Source organism: Eretmochelys imbricata, chromosome 7 (assembly GCF_965152235.1).
Source record: "Eretmochelys imbricata isolate rEreImb1 chromosome 7, rEreImb1.hap1, whole genome shotgun sequence".
Lineage (NCBI taxonomy): Eukaryota > Metazoa > Chordata > Testudines > Cheloniidae > Eretmochelys > Eretmochelys imbricata.
This window is the reverse complement of record NC_135578.1, coordinates 80879787-80894652: the sequence shown is the minus strand read 5'-3', so window position 1 is coordinate 80894652 and position 14866 is coordinate 80879787. Positions and strand designations below refer to the sequence as shown.

At 38.8% G+C, this 14866-nt stretch overlaps 1 protein-coding gene across 1 annotated transcript in view; it reads left to right on the top strand.

Moving 5' to 3' along the window:
• Positions 1-14866, top strand: part of CTNNA3 (catenin alpha 3) — a 909177-nt gene that overhangs the window by 50052 nt on the left and 844259 nt on the right. The window contains exon 4 of the mRNA XM_077821324.1: positions 722-888. Coding sequence (XP_077677450.1) covers positions 722-888 — 167 coding nt within the window. The remainder of the gene's footprint in view (positions 1-721; positions 889-14866) is intronic.

Here is a 14866-nt window from a genome sequence, read left to right as displayed (position 1 = left end):
TCTGTGGACCAGCTCCTAGAGGAGAATGTGACCCACACTTTACCCGTGGATTATACAATAACTTTCTATAGAGCAGAAAAATGTTGGCCTTCCAGATTCCTGCATTCTGTTCCTGCTATTTGGAGGGGAGTGTGGTCTAATGGCAAAAGCAGTGGTTACAATAAATAGATCTGGCACATTCTGTCTGAGAGGAGTGTATGAAAATTCAGTCTGTCATAATTAAGACGTGGGTTCGATTTCTAGATCTGTTAGAATCTTTCCATTAATTTATGGGTGATATGATACTTTCTTCCCCCCGATGATCAGGGTATGAGCCATTGATCAGCAGTAAGGATTTCAAAGTACACAAATGTGAACAGCAGTGAGTAGAAGAGATGAACTTAGAACTCATGGCCTTCTGGTTTCCAGTGCTCTTTCCCTTAGATTACAATGGTGTTCTGTGAGGGATCCTCATTTCATACATATATAAAATATCTCCATGGAACATCTCTTCCACAGCACTGCAAAGCCAGGTAAGTGTCACCCATCATACAGAACACCTGTCCATGATCTGGGTTAGCTGAGAGAATGGTCTATGGTCCTCTTTGTAAGGCATTAATAACATGCCAGTTCAACTGACAACATTTTCAATATGCCAAAGAATTGATGCAGTTAAATTATGTTGCTTAACATTTGTAGCTTTGGAATGTACCCTAAGAGAATTTGTGGATTTATTTTGCAGGTGAAGCTTTAAGAGTATCAGCAAGGGAATTTACCAGTGATCCCTGTTATCTGCCTAAAAGGAAATCTGTTGTTCAAGCAGCACGCTTCCTTCTGGCTGCTGTCACTAGACTTCTGATTCTGGCAGACATGATTGACGTGGCATACTTATTGCAACATTTAACAGTGGTAAGTAGAATCTGCACTAATTCAGTATGAGTGGTCAGAGAAGTGACTGCAAATGGCACCTTCTGATGCAACACACTTTTTCATGTGTGTATCAGGTCAATTATGTTTAATTTCTTCACAAAAAAGTTTGTAATCACTTTTTACTCCTCCTACCATTGAGAGCCAATACAATGACTGGTGTGGGAGAGTGATCTGGCTTCTCCTCTTAATCATACATCACCAACGGAATTTGCAACCCAATTACAATGGAAAAGTCTCTTATTGGTAAAAGTACATGAGACCAAACACAATGCAGATAGTAGGTGAAGTTGGCAGTTAGGAAAAAAAACATCCTGTAAACTGAACAAATCTGATATGGAGCCACTGAGAGGAAATAAATATAGACCCCCCCTCTGGTGACATTTTAAATTGAATTATTTTATATTCCCTAGTTGATTATGTGAAACGTTATAAGTTACTATAAAACTGCCATTGCTTCCAGTATATTGATTACTGCTAAATAGGAAAAAATTCTTCTTCTAGAATATCTTGAGATTATTTCCCTGAATTTATTTGTTGAAATGTATTCAATTAATACGTTACTGGTGTTCTTTTTGAACCATAGGTTGGTGGTATACATTTGAAATCAGAGCTGTTTTGATAATTATGATGGTCAGATAGGAACAAAAATATGTAACTTATCTGGATGAGTCCAGGTGCAATTTAAACATGCATTTTTCAGGTAGCAAGGAATGAGGTTGGGCAAAGGTGCCCACTTATACACACACGCCCTATTATGGGGTTGTTTGGCTGTGTCACAAGTTAGAGATGCCTCAGGGCTGCTCTAATGATCACCCAGCTTAAACAGCTCCCAAGGGACCATTCCAGCAGCCAGATATTACCAGAATGCACTTGTGCTCTGACCGTACCTCCTCTACTGCAGCCGTGCACTTTGCCAAGGCCAGAAGAGATTAGTAGTACAGAGCTGGCTTTATAGCATTCGTAGCTTCCTCTACAGTGGGGAATCCCCAGCTGGCTGGATAAGCCACCTTTTCCCTTTTCTTTCACTGTTGGTACCAGGCCTTGCCTTCAGTTCTTGTGACTAGTCACACATGTGACTTTGAAATTCACTTTCCTTGATATTTGTGGCAGTAAAACTGAACACCTTGTTTGCTGAGTTAGCATGTGCCAATATGTTAGCTAACTCAAGCTGACTGGCAATCAAGTAACTCAAGATTTAAAAAAAAAACCACCTCTACAATTTAGACCATCCTTCAAGGCTGAACAGTGGAAAAAGTGCTTAATAACTTTCCTTTTTAAACAAGTGAATAAGGTACTTCAGTAATACTCATCATCAGATGATGAGTTTTGGAGGGGGCCTCTTGTATCATCATTTTTTGCCCCCTGCATCAAGGTTAAAGAAACTTATTCTGTTTTCTTATGTTTAACATCTGCTTAAAGATGCTTAGTAATGTGCTATTATTGCCTCATTAGGCAAATTGTTCCACACTTTTGTTGATCTTAATGTCAAGATGCTGTCCTATTAGTTAAGCTAGATTCATTCTTTCAATTAATTCCATTACTACCTGTTTTAATACTAGTATCTTGTGTAAAGAGCTTTTCTCCCAGTTTTTGCATTGTGACTTCCAATACTTAAACAGTTACCAATATCATGTTGCTTAAATATATTTTGTAGGCTAATTACATATAGTTCTTTCAGATTCTTTTCCTGGAGCTTTTTTTTTTTTTTCTTTCTTCCCCCTGGCTCAGTGCGTGTCTTTTGGTAGCTCACGTTTAGGACTCCGTGTCTATCATGGAGGTCGCAGAAGTCATGGGTTCAATAACTTTCCACGACCTCAGTGACTTCTGCAGCGGTGGGTGTGACTGACCTCAAGGCCACCCATACAGTGTCACACCTTACTCCACAGGTAGACCCATTGACTTCAGTGGGACTACATGTGGAGTAAGGTACTACTCAGTGGGAGCAAGAGAATCAGAATCTGGCCTCAAATGAGACCAGGAAGGAATGTCTCTCCAGACTATAGTATTTCACTGTGAAAGGCATCATGGAGATTTTAATGTTTCCTTTGAAGCATCCAGCATTGGCAGTTGTTGGAGACATTCTAGCTGGACCATTGGCTTGATCTGGTATAGAAAAGTCAATGATCCTACAGCATATAGTATATGTGTGTGAAGTTTGCCAGTTTAGAGTGTTGAAAGTGGTCTTAATAATACTATTTTTTAAAATTTTTCTTGTCTTGATACTTTTCATCAATAGTCTTTGTACCCAGGTGCCATCCCAGGTGCAGCCTTGTGACCTAAGGTGGCACTGTTTCAGTTTCCCTTTGAGGTTCCAAAAATAACTTATACACACCTGAATCTTTTTTTGGGGTCTTATGTATTTAATACCACCTGGCTCTCCAAAGATCCTCTTTTGGCTTCCCCCCCTACTAATGTTAGGGTTTCTCAGCACTCCTTCTAGGACCTGTGCTTCAAATCCTGGTCTTCTTGGCCTGTAAAGTCTCCTGTCAGGTTTAGGGGTTTCAAAGCCCTCCTTGCTGAGTTTTTCCTCCTACACATCTCCTCCTTGAACTGGGCTTGGAGTCTCCTTTTGAGTCCCCTACCTAGTTCCTAATAGTCTCTTGATCTTCTCCAGGTGGATCTAATAATCCCAAGCACTTGTCTGCACTATCTGGGAGAGAGGGGAGCCTTGCCCCACCCACTCAGCAAAGCTCCTGGGGTCTTTAAAGTATATGGTATGGTATGGCCATGTACATTCCCTCTCCCACACACTGATTGCTCCCAGGGACCATCTTCCTCTCATCCAATTATTGTCTTTGTTTGCCTCCCTGGACATGTGGAATGGGATAAATGGCCTCTCTGACGAACCCCTCTGGTCTTAGAGGGCCAGTATCCTGCTGCTCCCCTAAACTTTTATGTAAGAAAATGTTTTCATAATCTTAAAGGCACCCTTCCTAAACACTTTTAGTGCTCTTAAGACAAGTAATAACTAAAATCTGGTGGTATTCTTGGGTATAGATTTTTTTTTTAAACAACTCTGAGTCACGATATGATTTTCACTGGGGAGAAAAAACTAACAATGACTGAAAAATCATAAAATGACTCAAAGAATTTTTTGGAAAAACTGAATCTGTACAAAAAAGTAAATTGTCATCTTTTCCCCTTATTTAAATGTAGTTTTCATGAAAGCTGCCAAATTGATAGAGGAATTCAGTTTTCAGCATTATTAACTCACAGAACAAAGTAAATTGCAATCCAAATTTCCCACAATGCCTAACTAATATTCCTTGGCTTTGTCCTGGGAGATAGTATATTGTCTGTCTGCTGAGTCAGCCAACAAGGGTACCAGTTATAATGGTATCTTTTTGTATTGACACTTATTCATTAGGAAATGGGCTAAGACTACCAAGAAGTATGCCATTGATTAGCCATCAAGTGACAACAGCTTTTGGTTGTCACCAACCTGGAACAGGTTCATATACAATAATAATAATAAAAAAACATTAATGAGTCCTGACTTTGAAAAAAAAAGTATTTAATTATTATATGTTAGAACTGCTTTAGAAAAGTCAAATTTTATTCAGTGTGGACCTGGTCCAGCAAAACACATTTAGTTTCCACAAGGTTTCTGCAGCATGCAAAGCAAACTTTGTCTTTGCTGGATCATCTTAAATATTCCAAGTGCATATCTCTTAGAAATACAATAATTTTTAAATATGCCTTGAGAAGTTTTTCTTTGAACCTGTTCTAAAACAGATAGCTCTAACACACTGTCCTATTTCTTCATGAGGGTCGGAGCTGTATAACTGTCATTAATCATTTGAGAGGAGATGAAAAAGTTCTTTGCCTTTCATTTCCATGGCTCTGAGCTTTTTAATTTTACGTAGAATAAAATCAAGGAGTTTGATCACTGAACCAAAATTAATTTTAAAGGTTATATCATTCAGTACAGAATGAACGAAATGAAAATGCTGACCCAGGAAAAGATTTGTTGTATGTATAAAAATGAAAGAAAATAGGCCAGCATCATCAAAGGGAGTTGGCATAGTATTTATCTGTTCCCAGTTACATATTTATTGTATTATATGAATTATGCTGCATGGAATCCATATATTCTTATGGATTATTTGTAAAATGCCTACATTGAAGAGATGTTGAAAGTTAATTGTATCGCTCACTCAGTAGAACTCCACACTATTTGATGGAACATTTCAATGCCAGTTTCTCTCTGCTAAAAGTGGGATGCTGCAAGCAGTGTCTTTCCACTCATTGTACGACAGAAAAGCAATCTAGATTGTTAAAATTCAATTTTATTAGAAAATTATGGCACACAAAAGAGAAAAACAATAGCAATATGATTCATTGCCAGAGAAATCCTCTCATAGTCTCACATGTCATTCAGAGCTTAGCTGGAATAAGCAATACATGTGTACTGCATAACAAGGTATCGAGTTTGCAGTATAGTATTATGAGTAAGCAGGCGACAAAAGAATAATAGATTTTAGTGAGATCAGCTTTATTGGAACTGCATATGTAAAATGCAAGGGAAGGAAATTTCATTTCTCTTCTCTGGTTGCATAGAAAACTCCATCCAAGAAAGCTCTCAACACTACAACATCAGCACAAACTCTGTGACTGATTGTATTCTGATGGCATGATACTACTTTCAGCTGATTGTGGAAGCGGCAGCCTTATGACATTCAGTGATGCCACATACGCTGTCTAGACCAAATTCATTACCCAAAACAAAGTGATAGGAGAAAGAAAAGTACATCACATTTATGTCTCCATAAACAGCACAGTCCGGACTTGATTCTCCCCCCTCCTTAAGGCAGGGGAGAGAGCAGGTTGAGCGATGTTGACATATTCTCTGCCTCTAAGACCCTCCACTGTATTGACCTGTCCCTTGTATCTGAGTGTTAGATATGGCTGTGTCAAGAGCCACAATCTGTTCTTTTAGGGACTGATCCAACTCAACTTGAAGTCAAAGGAACGATTCAGTGAGATTTGAATTGGAGCCCTTGGGTTTTAGGAGAGTCACTGAAAATGTTGCTTACTCTACTAGTCCACAGATACCATGCAATAATCTTTATGGAAGCAGCTGGTTTAAAAATCAAGTACTATTTTCATTGACCAAGTGAGCAAATAAAGTAGATATCAAATCTATAAATACAAACAAAAAATCAGAGCAAAAATTTTGCAATTATCAAAATGCATGCTAGGTTTCATCACACTCTCTCTTTGTTTTTTGTAGTATCTCTGCATCCCTTCCCTTTCCCCTTGTCGTTGGTATCTGTTTATCTTGCAAGCTTTTGGAGGCTAGCACCATGGAGCAGTGTAAACAATAAGGATACACATGCAAAAGAAATGGAGCATTCTTGAAGCTGGAGGGATTGTTTATATTGGTTTCACATAAAAGCCATCCATTAAAGTTACTCAGTATGATAATGAATGACTACAAAATCAGATATTGAAACACAAGAAAGATTACTTCATTGGCTGAGCAGTGATGAGGGAAGGACTGTATTATTTACCAACTTTAGAGAACTGTTTCTCTAAAGTAAACCTTCTATGGGTGTCTCACACAGAGCAAATGAAACATGAATAAGCTTTACCAGTGAAGCAATTGGTGATATTTTTTCACTTTAGTTTCTTCATTTATTTAATTGATCAACAATAGTAAGGGAATCCATGTTTACCAAAATGTCTCTTTTCTGACCTACCACCCAAACATTATTTCCCTTATTTCAGCATTCAAAATCTCCTACCCTTCTATATAACTTCTTAATTATTGTGAACAATATGGTCAGACTAAAGTCAATCCCATGCATCTAGTCCTTTGATTCAACAGTCCATTTTCAGCCTCATTCACTTTAGAAGTGATGCTCAATATGTTTAATTAAGTGAATGAATAGACTGGTGGAATGACTTTGAACTTATTGATCAGAGGAGAAAAGCAAGAAGGTAAGAAAACTTTTATTCAAAGAGCCCACCAGCATATCTTTCCTCTAATATATTTCAGATCCTGCTGATCCAACATATTTTCTTTCTTCTCCTTGACCTGTTTGTTTGTAGATTTACTATTTAAATTTACATATCTTTCACACATTCCTCAGTAGACTCAGTAATATATAAAGCACTGACTTAGAGTGATTTAAAACTATACGAGAAAAAGGAAGAAAAGTGGTAGGAAATGAGAAGCTACATGCGAAGCTAGGCTTCTTTGGGAAGATCATTATCTGCTGCTCCTCCTCCCTGCAAAGCCTCCTTAAAAGTGTTCTGAGCAGTGTAAAAATGATTTGGTTACCCAAGGGAGAATATTTGAGTAACCTCAGCTGACTTGTGCTTCATGCTTTTTGGTATTAATTTTTTTTATTTGCGCCAGTCCTGATCGGAGTAGAATGTGATGGTATGCTTCAACAGGCACTTAGTCATCCCATTCTATTCTGGTGTATTGTCCTAGTGATGTGTGCTTACAGTTTTGATGCCCTGTTATGATGCAATGTAACATAAAAAATTAAATGTGAATGTAGGTAAGCATAGTCTTGATCCAAATCACATCAAACACTATTGTAGACTTTCCACTGAGTTCCACAAGTTTTGGGTCAAGCCCATAATGAGGGATGGCTCTTAAAAAATTGTGGGTCGTTTTAGAGAGATGCACAGGAGTAGCTGAGAGAGGCTTTAGTTCCTTGGTTGCTTTACTGTAGTCGATCTGGACTTGCATATCTTTATTTACAGATCAGCCAACAGAAAAAATTCTTGCTACTACTTCTGAAGTTTGTGCATGCCACAGAGGGGACAGATATGGGTTATTTGTATTTCTAGCATCAGTATTTATAGGTCTATGTATTTTTCCACTCTACAATTTGTGGCAGAATTACTGCAACATAAATGACACACATAATGCACATACTAAACAACTACTTAGGAATAGGGCTTTGTGAAACAACCACCTTTTATTGCAGCAAAATAATGGATACACTACTACTCCTTCAGTGTCACCTAGAGACAATGAGAGATGCCCCAACCCCCAGCAAGGTGACTTTACAAACCATGGGGATTCCCGAGGAAGTGTGAAATGATTTAATGATTCTTTTATTCTAATAAGCTATTGCTAGGGAACAAGTTTCCCTTAGTACCACAATAGGGATTATGAAGTATCTCTGTCCCAGCCCATAATATGAGAGTCACTAAAGAAAGAGCATCTTACTACTTCTGTTTCCCAGTGTTCCATTCCCAGCTCTGATGCTGCAGAGCCTTTACCGCATGTCCCCCTTCTGAGCTCTGACACTACAGAGCCTTTATCCAATGTCCCTGGTTCCCCATTCCCACCTCCCATTCCTCCTCCTTAGCAGGCCCAAATATACCTTCAGTACACTCCCCTAGTTGCACCACTTACAACTTTGGTCATGTTCTGTTTGGTAGGGTTGTGAGTTGGGTTCTTCATCCCACCTTTTTTGTATCCCATGGGAGGGGCAAGGAGTGAGGTTGTACTCCAGTCAGGGGCAGGTATTTCTCTGGTCTTTTAGTGTTTTACCTCCCCTCCCCCTCACAATCCTCTCTCGCCCCTCCCAACTGGTTGCTTGACCTTGCCTTGAGATAAGGAATTGAGGCAGTCTTCAAGTGTGTGCTTATACATTCCCACCATGCCCAGTTACACTTTAGCTGTATCCCTTATTTTTTCCCATTGTACTAAAAGCCCAGTCTGGTTGTGGGAAATGCAACACACAGTCTCTTTGTTCATTGTTTTTTACATATATTAGTATAAGATATAAGAGTATTAAAATGTCAAACCCAAAATTCTATCTCAGGCTGGCAAACAAGCCTATATACTAATAAAAACCTTTATGAGAAGTGGAGGAAGCAGCATAATAGGCTGCACTCAAGAAGACCCTGCTGGGAGGGTGCACCCCATTAACTCCTTATGGGGAAGGAGGAGGGGAGGCCTGGGCCAAGGAGCCCAGTGGAAGGGGGTGCACTGGTTTCGTTCGTGTGTGTGTGTGTGTGTGTGTGTGTGAGAGAGTGAGAGAGAGAGAGAGAAAATGAACCACATCCATCTCAGATTCGTATGTGTGAAGTTCTATGCAAGCTGTTTACACAGCCCAGATATATACAAAAGGGGTGAAGGAACTGGTCTTACTCTAAATAGGAAAGAAGAGATTTTGGAAGTGACTTAACAAAACTTTAAATTAAAGATTTATAAAACTAATGGAAGTATATTTGTCTTAATGGTAAAGGATTAAAAAATGAGAATTTCTGAACTAAAAAAAGATAATGAGGAGCTTAGAGAGAACTATTTGATGCAAAGGGTAATAGGTATATGGAATAAGTTGCTGTTTAATATATTAGAAGTAAAGAGTATAATTGAGTTGGAGAAACTAGTGTTATTTCTAAAGATGGAGGGGATAGAAAGGAACTTGAGAAACCTGAAGATGGGATTAAGGTAAATAAAAATGGGCAGGTATTTTCACCAAATTATTATTTATTTATTATTGTTGAAGTGCCTAGCAGCCCCAGTCAGGTACTGGGACTCCATTGTGTCAGACTGCACAAACACAGCACAAAACGTGTTCCTAAATGCCTTGTTGTTAAATGATTTAACCACTGTTAAATGGTCATTACTGTGTTTCTACAACCTTTTAATTCACCGCTACAGCAACATTCAAACTGAAGTAAATCTAAAGCATCATATTCAGGGGATAAATGACAATAACGTGAAAGTCATTCTCTGTGGAATATTTTCTGAATTCTAATCTCAGGTGGCAAATTTTAGTTTGGTAAAATGGCCTTGGAAATTCATTTTGTTCTAGTAGATTATTAGTTGCTAGTATAACAATGAAGTCAGTATTATTTCATCTGCTCAACAGTTATTTGTAACTCAGGCATGCACAGATCATTCTGATCCAGACAAATTTCATTTAATAACTCACCTTTGCTTTGGGAAGCAGAAATGAATAAATGCTCACAAAACATATTGCGTACTCTTTATAATCAAATGCATGTCTTCAATCCATTGAGCGCAAGATCATCTGATGTTTCCTGGATTGAGGGTACTATGTGACCTATTCTCCATAAAAGTCTATAGAGGCAGGTCCAAGTCCATTCCATTACAGCAAAATATCATGAGAGCAATAGTTTTTTCATAAGTGTGTATTCAGTAATTGGAATTTGAGAGTGCTTTTTAATGGTTCTCCCAAACCTGTCCCATAGTGATTTAAAATAGTACATTTAGTATAATTTAGTCTTTTAAAGCAGCAGTGCATATTAAAACATTAAGGCACTTTTGAATGAATTGCCTTCTTTTTTCAAAATGGAGATTAAATTTGCTTCTTTTCCTTAATTCAACTCATATTCAGCCATATATTTTGAAAAGTATTTAACAAGGTAAAATAAAATAGATCAGTGCTGTATTTTCTGCCTTGCATAATGAAGGGTGATAATATTGATATTCAGAACAGGCTCTCAGGTTTTTTCCTTCCTTAGACAAACTGGAAAAGAACCATTACTCCATATTCTGCAGTGGCAGACTATTTGTTCTACTTCTGTTGTAGAGTTGGCCCTGAATCTGAATGAGGAATGTAAAATTACAACAGATTAAGGGCCTCTTATAGCCTAATTGAAAGTGTCACTGTTATGACTCAGCTTGATTTTCAGACATATGCCAGAAAAACTCTGACTAGTCAAATATCATTCACAAATTGAAATAGAAATGCTTGCTGTCATCTGGGGAAGTCTGCACTTCCATTTCTACCTGTATGGACATCAGCATACTGTTACCAATTATAAGACTTTGCAATACATGTTAAATGATGCTTTCTTCCATCTACCTAGTCCAGTTTGTGTTGAAGATGTTGAAACTATGAATTTGACACTGCATTGATATGTAGTCCTGGAAAACTTAATACTGCAGATTACTTCTCAGACATCTTCCTTTTAATAGAGAGCAGGTTTAAAAAAACAAAAGGAAGTATTTCTTCACACAACACACAGTCAACCTGTGGAACTCTTTGCCAGAGGATGTTGTGAAGACCAAGACTATAACAGGGTTAAAAAAAGAACTAGATAAATTCATGGAGGATAGGTCCATCAATGACTATTAGCCAGGTTGGGGAGGGATGGTGTCCCTAGCCTCAGTTTGCCAGAAGCTGGGAATGGGCAACAGGGGATGGATCACTTGATTATCTATTCTGTTCATTCCCTCTGGAGCACCTGGCATAGGCCAGTGTCGGAAGACATGATACTGGGCTAGATGGACCTTTGGTCTGACCCAGTATGGCCGTTGTTATGTTCATACAGTCTGCATGTGCTACCTATACAACAACTGAAGGTGCTGAAGCAAATGTGCATTTCATTCTCTCTTGGGACATTGGGATTTATAAAGACAAATCAGCTACTTCAGTAAAAATTGTGATTCCCAGCCAAAGCTATCATAATAGTCTGGAATACTGCATCAAATCATGTCTGTTCTAGATGCAGCATTGGAAAACACTGTGCCCCTTTGTTTAAACTGTCTGATCTATCTTTGTTAGAAGTCTTCTTGGATTTTGGTGACCTCCTGCTGCTGCTGATTCTGATTTCTCATACTGTGATTGCCATCTTTGCTAAGGGAGTCCTGCTAAATCTGGACAGAGAATTGTGTATGATATTCATAAAACTCCATTCTTCAGCAATATGGACTGTGCCAAGGTTTATGCCAGAATACCTCAGGTTCACATTAGAGATGGGCATTAACCAAAACCTGAGATTTGAACAACCTTGAACTTCACCAGAGGTAAAATAGACTGTTTTATGAGGATTCTGGAAAAGTTGCTATTGATGGTAGCTGGAACAAAACATTACATAAAAGAAGAATTAAACTGTTTCTTAAGAAACTACAGAGAAACTCCCCATTGTATGACTGATATTCTGCCAGTGCCAATATTATGAATTAATTTTCTTGCAACAGCCAAACCAAGCTCCCATGATAGTCAACGAAACAGAGACTTTAACAGAAAATGCAGAGGCAAGCTGAAATACATAGAGGCTTTTGACCGTCATTATTAAAGGCTGGGGGTAAAGAACTTGAACCACAGAATAAATTCTCCATTCCCTAACTTTAAATCAAGTTTTCAGATAAATGGAACCATAATCACAGTCCAAGATCACTTAGAAATATCTTCCATTTTCAGATAATGCCCACACTATGCTAGATTTCCAACGTCCTGCATATGAAGAGACAGTATTGATAACACTGTCCTACTAATTAGCTCACCACCTAGACCATCATCTGTTCCAGAATCACATTTGATGTTCCAATTGCTTAATGTTATCCAAAATGGGATTCTGAAAATTGTCCCGTTCATTCTAAGGCCCATGTTACAAGTTCATCCACCTTGTTTCCTACTTGGGAGACATTCAGTGTTCATTTGTTACTATCTTGACAATGGATGCTTGGTTCTTAGATGATGTGATACCCACTTTTTGTGTGTTATTACCAAAACAGTTGTTTCCTCTTACTCTGGCTCAAGTTTTATGAACGTTGATTTTGGTTTTTATTACAAAAGGAGTGTAGTACTGTTCATGGACCCAATCAGAAGGGAAGCCTGTGTATTTTGAAAAGTGCTATACAGTTATTTATGGTAACCTGATAGACAGTAAAACCTGATAGGCAGTAAGACCCTCATTGTCATGATACCCTCCCAATCCAGCTTGCTTCATAAGAAGTGTCATCAAACCAGACAATGGTTCAGGAGTGTTACAGGTGCCACATGGACCCAGGGGAGTTTCTTCCTCAGCTCAGGGAAACAGAGAATGCTCAGCTGGATGCTATTGAACCTAACTCCTTTAAGACAGCTGCATCTTGTATGTAATCAAGAGGCTTAAAAAGAAATAGCAAGTTTCCTTTCAGAGAGAAAAGAGACAGGGAAGTCTTTAGGTAAAGGAAACTATGAAGGTACTTCTCCTGAACTTCTAGGGACTGGGATGTGTCTATCTTGGTGAAGTAATGAGGAAAGTGAGCATCTAAAAACTGTTTTATTTCTGCTTACCTCTGATGATTTAAATAGTTAACAGAAAGTGTGGGGAGTGGGGGCTGGACTCTTTTCCCCTCCCCCATCTCAGAACAATACATGTGAAAGTTTCTTGGAAGAAGAAAGACTGGGGCCAGACCATGATAGCTTGAGAGATGTAGGCAGATTGTATGTGCCTTGTAGATTTAAAAATTATTATGATAACCTTTGTCACAGCCAGTTCACTGCATCCTTCTGAGAACAGGACAGACTTATGTTAATTTGCTTATAGTTAGCTTATTTGTATATTTTTATTCTGAGGGAAAACACTGTTTTTTCTTCCACTCTCCTCTTGAGAAAGATGTCTCTTCCACTTTCGTGGAATATCGCTGCCAACTTTATAGCCTCTTGGGGCTATTTCTTGGATATTTAGCCTCCTGAGGAGAGCTATCAGTTATACATGTGGTTTTTCCTCCACTAGCAGTGATTCACTGATCCCTGCAGTCTCATTACCAGACACAGGAGGCTCCTAATATGATGATCTGGAGTGAGAGGTTTTTGGCTTTTAGCATTATTAATCTGTGGGGCCACTGCATGATGTAAGATATAGTGCACGGGCTTGCAGGGATAGTGGTATGACAGGAGACCTCCCCATTTAGGGTGACCAGATGTCCTGATTTTATAGGGACAGTTCAGATATTCAGGGTTTTTGTATTATATAGGCGCCTATTGTCCCACATTCTGTTGTTGCATGAAATGATTTGTTGCTTTGCTTGTATTTTTGTGGTCTAGTGCCTTGACACCATTTTAGATAACTGTTTCTTTGCTCCATACGAAGACTACACCTTATGGTCATTTCATTAGTGTATTCCAGACTCTTGAAAGACCTCTCCCCATACTATTCAGCTTTGCTACTGTCAGTGGAAGCTTTTGGGAAACGTCCATATGTGGAGCACTATGTTGTGGTTTGGTGTTCAGGTACCTGTTGAACTGGTGCAGCTGCAATACTCATGGCTTCTTAGCTGTACATAGGAAAAATCATTGTAGATAGTCTTGTTCAGCCTGACCTGAGCTAAAGTTCTGCTCTAATGCTTATAGTCTGAATTAATGAATGCAAAGTGTTGCAAGTTCAAGGAATTCTAGGCCAGAGGTGAGGCACCCAATTGCAGTTTTTACAATGGATGTGAGATAGAAAAGTATCAAGGGAACAGGGTACATCTCACTCCCTGTCTTCTCTCAATCATATACAGATACCCTGAGGTACCTGTTGTGAGTGTTGTCACAGAGATCAAGCCAGTAGAGGGAACTTCTCCCTAAACACTATTTAACAAAACAATAAAAAACAAACTCCTCTCGCCCCCAAAAAACCAACCTGCAAGTGGCAATTTCTTACTTTGAGCTATTTAAATACAGTGCTTCATTCTCCAGTGCTGCAGATTGTGTAGATGTTACAAGCACTGTATTCACTTACATACAAGAAATGAAACAAATAAAACTTGTAGCATGCAATGAATCTTTAAGGCTGCTTGCTGCAGAATACAGAGCTGCTTTGGGTTTATTAAAGGGGTGTACATTTGATCACTGATACTGCTACTCCTTTGATACAAACTAGTAACTATTTATAGGCTCTCCTGTGGTGTTCATCACCATAATAACGGAATGTTTCAGTATATTTACAGATGGTGAACTGCCGAAGAAAGAGGTGAAGTGACTTGCGGAAAATTACAAGAAGGCTGTGGCAGAGCCAGGAATCTAACACACGTCTTGTAGTCTACAGTCCGCTGCCTTAATGGCAAGACTGTCCATCCTCAAATCTTGTGTACATCCTAGAGCAAATTTCAGCTCCAGGGTTGTGAGGGGAATATTTTCCCCTATGTACAACATTAAATAACTGGTGCAGTGGGCTATGAAAGGTTTTTACTTTCCTCTGAGGTATCAGCCATTGTTGGGACTGGATATGGGTCTTGATAGGCTACTTATCTACAATG